A 4,516-nucleotide genomic window follows, 5' to 3' on the forward strand; every position below is an offset into this window, starting at 1 on the left:
CCACCTTTCCATAGAAGCAGTGGGGCTGCAGGCCCAGAAGGTGAAGTCCCAGCCAGAGAGTTACTCCTGGACCTGGAAACCAGATGGATTTTCCTACATGAATCTCTAAATGCCTTTGTACTGCTAGCTACTTTTTTCTTTTTCACTTTCTGTCTTTCAATGGACTGTCTGTAAAATTTTTAATTATGTAGCAATGTGTTTTTCCATGCAGCCAGCTTTTTTTTAGTTTCTCAGATGAAAAGCTGCTTTGTCCTAAGAGTAGTTGTGTCCAGAGCCTTATCCATACTTACTTTTAAGATGATTGAGATGATGACATTGAAAACTTTTAAACTGATGAGTCTCCGATTATTTTGGACTTAAATAATGCATTGAGATTTCAGGGGGAATTTCAGATGCAGGGAATGTACTTTACGTGTGACTGGGCATAAATCTTTAGGGGCCAGTTAATGGACTATACTGACTTTAACAATCCCCCCTAAAGTGTATACATTCTAATCTTCTAGGTCACTTTATATAGTGAAGGGTACTTTGTGTATGTGGCATAAAGATTTTTAGATGGGAAGATTTTCCTGGATAATAAAAATGGATGAAATGTCATCACACAAATAATTAATTATAGGAAGCAGGCAGAAAGGTCGTAATAAGAGAAAGAGCTGTGATTAGAAATGCAGAGTTTGAAGTAATAAAATATTCATGGGCCTCAAAATGCAGACATCCTTTAGAATCTGAACCAGGCAAGGAAATGTACTCTTTCTACAAGTAATCTTATTTGTTGCCTCTATTTTATTTTAAAGATAATGAGTTTGTGTTATTTTAAGTCCTTAAATTTTGAATAATTGGTTTCAGCATGTCTTGGTTACTTTTCTCTGGTTGCTGAGACAAAATATCCAGTGGCCAAAATGAAGGAAGGAAAGGTTTATTTATCTCACAGTTTGTGGAGGTTTCAGTCCATAATCAGCTGGCTCGAGGGCAGAGTGGCGTGGCACTGGGGCAACACGTCAAGGCGGCACATGACAGCAAAAGTAGTAAGGGCAAAAAGTGGTGAGGAGCAACTCTCTTTTCCTTCCTTACATTGCATGCTGGCTATCCACCCATGCCCACACTGTCTCAGAGCCCTCTTCTTGTGCAGGGTCAGGATGAATACCAAAACACATCCTAGAGCAGGAAGGGCATGTCCTTTTCACCCCAGGATAAAGAACTGCTGAGTAACATAGCCAAGCCTATTGACCCCTCAAGTTGACACAATGTATCAACCATAACTCAGTGGCAATTGTAAACTAATATGCAGGTCTAAGATTTATGCAGATTAATGTTTATCTATTTATACATATATACAAGTAAGTAGTTAGGTGTTTATAAAACAGATTTTTAGTAAGCATCTACTATATTTCCTTTTTTTTTGTTTTTCTGAGACAGGGTCTCACTATGCAGTTCAGGCTGGTCTTAAACTCACTTTGTAGCCCAGGCTGGCCTCGAACTGGCAAGGATCCTCCTGCCGCAGCCTCCTGAGAGTGGTTGGCTTATTATTTCACATTGAGAAAATCTTATTACTATTTTTTTCTTTTGGTTTTTTTTCCAGTACCGGGAATCAAACTCACAACCTCACACTTGCCAGGCAGGTGCTGTGCCACTGAGCTAAATCCCCAGCCCCCTTATTAATATTTTGAAAGTAAGCTTGTGTGCACTTGTCTGTGTGTGCCTGTGTGTATGTGTGTATGACTAAATGAAAGGACTTTTAAAGAGAAGGGAATTTAAGTGCAATCTAAAAGTATCCTAATAAGATTATATCACCTTAAAGCATATATAAGTGCAGCAACTGGGCTAAAATACTAAAAATAATATTGTATGGTGACTGAAAGAAGTTTTAAGTTATTTGTAATTGCCATAGTTGATACTGAAATATTTATTAAAAATTTTTTCTTGAATGTATGACCCTTTTATTATCTATTAATAAAAATATTTTCTTCAAACTCTGTTAGAATGCAATCATAGTATTTTATTGGTGCATGTTTGCAGTTCATGGTACTTACATTTGTCATGGGATTCTGGTATACATGTAATGGAAATTTATTCTCTGTAAATCTGAAAAAGGTTACTTTTTATAGTATGTTTAAATAATTTTTCTTTTTAACAGTTCTTTAATGCATATTGATTTGTGAAATATATTCCTGGCCCACTCCACTAACTCTGCTTCAGTAGGTTTCCAGACAATCCTTGTCATTGTACCAATTTGTATTTCATCAATTAACAGGAATTTTAAATAATAAGTTTCCAAATTCATAATTTTATTACTTTTCCTGAACACTTTACTCCTTTATCTTTTCTTCAGTATTTATTAACATTTCCATTTGAAATATCAAAAGCACCTTTGCAGTAATGTTAGTAGCAATAAATATGCTAAAAGACAAAACAATCGGATGATAACATCACCTCATTTTTATACTGCATAAATAAAAGACAAGCCATTATACTTAATTGTTGTTTATAAGCTTGTTTAGCTTAGTCTCTAATACACTGATATTACCAACTGATGACAGTGATTTTACTATGAGATTTTGTCACACCTTTCTTACATAAGTCTTTTTGGATCGCAAACTAGATTTGCCTCTTATGAAAATTAAATCATCTGAAACTTCAGAAAACCTGAAAAGTTCTCGAGATTAAAATTTTGATTGTTGGCTCTGTTACCCGGATAGTAGCTGTCATTTCAGGAACCAGGGCTGGTGGCAAGTAAGCGGCAGTGCATACCTGATGTTGAGAGGGCTGTGCTGTGAGAAAGTTTAGCTGAATAAGAGGCAGGATTGTAAACTCAAAGTTGTGAAAATGGTTCTTTTGCTACAAGCGCTGACCAGAGTAGGCTGAAACAGTGAAAGGGTTGTGACTGTGACAGCAGCAGGAGAGGTCAGCTGAAGTGCCGGTCCCCAGTACAGAGGGGCCTCCACTTGAAAGGGACAGAATCACGGGCATTTGTAGATTTATTTATTCTACCAGTTCCAAATGCCACTGTTTCTTTTGATAGCAGCTTCTGAACAAACTACGAGTCATTATAGACGCAGCTGAAGATTTGGTCCCTGTTGCTGTGCCTTCACAGACAGCGGTGTTGGGGTACACAGTCTGAGGGGGAGCGGCTCCCTTGGTTTCAGGCTCAGAGGAATTGGGGGTGGAGGGTCAGCTCAGTGACAGCTGGTGCTGTGGTGGAGGGCTCAGTGGAAGATGGAGTTGGAGTTGTTTTGCCTGTAGTTTCACCTGAAGTGGTTATGCTCTCTCTAACTGGAATGTGTTCAGTAGAAATTACAGTGCTTTTGGTTTTAGTGGACAAGGCGGCACGATGGCATTTGCTGTAATGTCAAGTGAATGAGGTTGGTAAAGCTACAGTAGTTCGGCAGAGAGTGTTTTCAGACTCAGTGGAAGTCACTGCTTCTGTTGTGGTCATAAGTTCAGTAGCTGTAGCTAAGTGGATTCCAAAACCAACCTAATATGGTAGATTTAGAAACAGTTATAATGTGGCTGAGGAGTTGTGTGTTCCACTGAGGTAGCTATTGCTCAAGGCCTGTAGTAATACCAGGTGGAACTATGTCATAGTTTTAAATGCTGTGGCGGTACTATGGTCTATCAAAGTGTAGGTTTGGTTGGATTCCTGGTACTATACATGGTACTAGAAGGTTCACTTGAAAGGCTGGTGTTTTTGTTTTTTCTATTATGGTAGTTATTTCAGCTTAAGTGAGGTTGTAGTGGTTATGGTTGTGGTTTCAGAAATTGTACTGTTGTCTCCAGCCTCGCAAGGGTGGGCTGGGACCATGCTCCCCTCTTTTCTCACCCCCAGTCCCACCAGCTGGGCCCCATCCTCCAGGCCTCAGCACCTTCCAGAACGTGCTGTTCCCCTCCCCCACTTCTGTTACTTGGGAAACCTGGAGCCTCAGCGTCCCTGGAAACCAACTGTTCTTCGACTGTGGAGAAACAGGTTGGGAGAGATTCCCTGCCCAAATAATTCCTGGAAAACGGACTAACTAGTACTAAGAGCGAAACAGACTGGAACTCAGTGAAGACCTGAAGTTCCCGTTGAGCGCAAGCAGCTCTTGCTTGGTTTTAAGGACGAGTGCTGCGCTTGTCTTTGGAGATCTGAAGGGCGAGCCTCCTCAGGAGGACCCGGGCTGCTCCTGCCTCAGGAAGCAGCGGCTTATTTCAGGAAGCCCCTGTGACCTGAGAACCCTTCAGCATGTCTGATCGAGGCGACGACTGCTATTTCTTTTTCTACTCCACGTGCGCCAAGGGGGACGCGTGCCCGTTCCGGCACTGCGAGGCCGCGCTGGGCACCGAGACGGTTTGCACGCAGTGGCGAGCAGGGCGCTGCTCCCGGCAGCGGTGCCCGTACCGGCACACGGCCGTGGATAAGAAGCGCAGTGAGATTCCGTGCTACTGGGAGAACCGGCCGCTGGGATGCCAAAAGCTCAACTGTGCTTTCCACCACGACAGAGGTCGCTACATCGATGGCCTGTTCCTGCCTCCCAGCGGAACC

General features: G+C 41.8%; 1 protein-coding gene across 1 annotated transcript in view; it reads left to right on the forward strand.

The window, feature by feature from the left end:
• Positions 1 to 4,216: 4,216 nt before the first annotated feature.
• The window catches only part of Dynap (dynactin associated protein), a 45,216-nt gene continuing 44,916 nt past the window's right edge, over positions 4,217 to 4,516 (forward strand). The window contains 1 exon segment of the mRNA XM_013510770.1: positions 4,217 to 4,475. Within this exon segment, the coding sequence (XP_013366224.1) occupies positions 4,217 to 4,475 (259 nt within the window).

Source organism: Chinchilla lanigera, unplaced genomic scaffold (assembly GCF_000276665.1).
Source record: "Chinchilla lanigera isolate Chin_1 unplaced genomic scaffold, ChiLan1.0 scaffold00001, whole genome shotgun sequence".
In the NCBI taxonomy this organism is placed as follows: domain Eukaryota; kingdom Metazoa; phylum Chordata; class Mammalia; order Rodentia; family Chinchillidae; genus Chinchilla; species Chinchilla lanigera.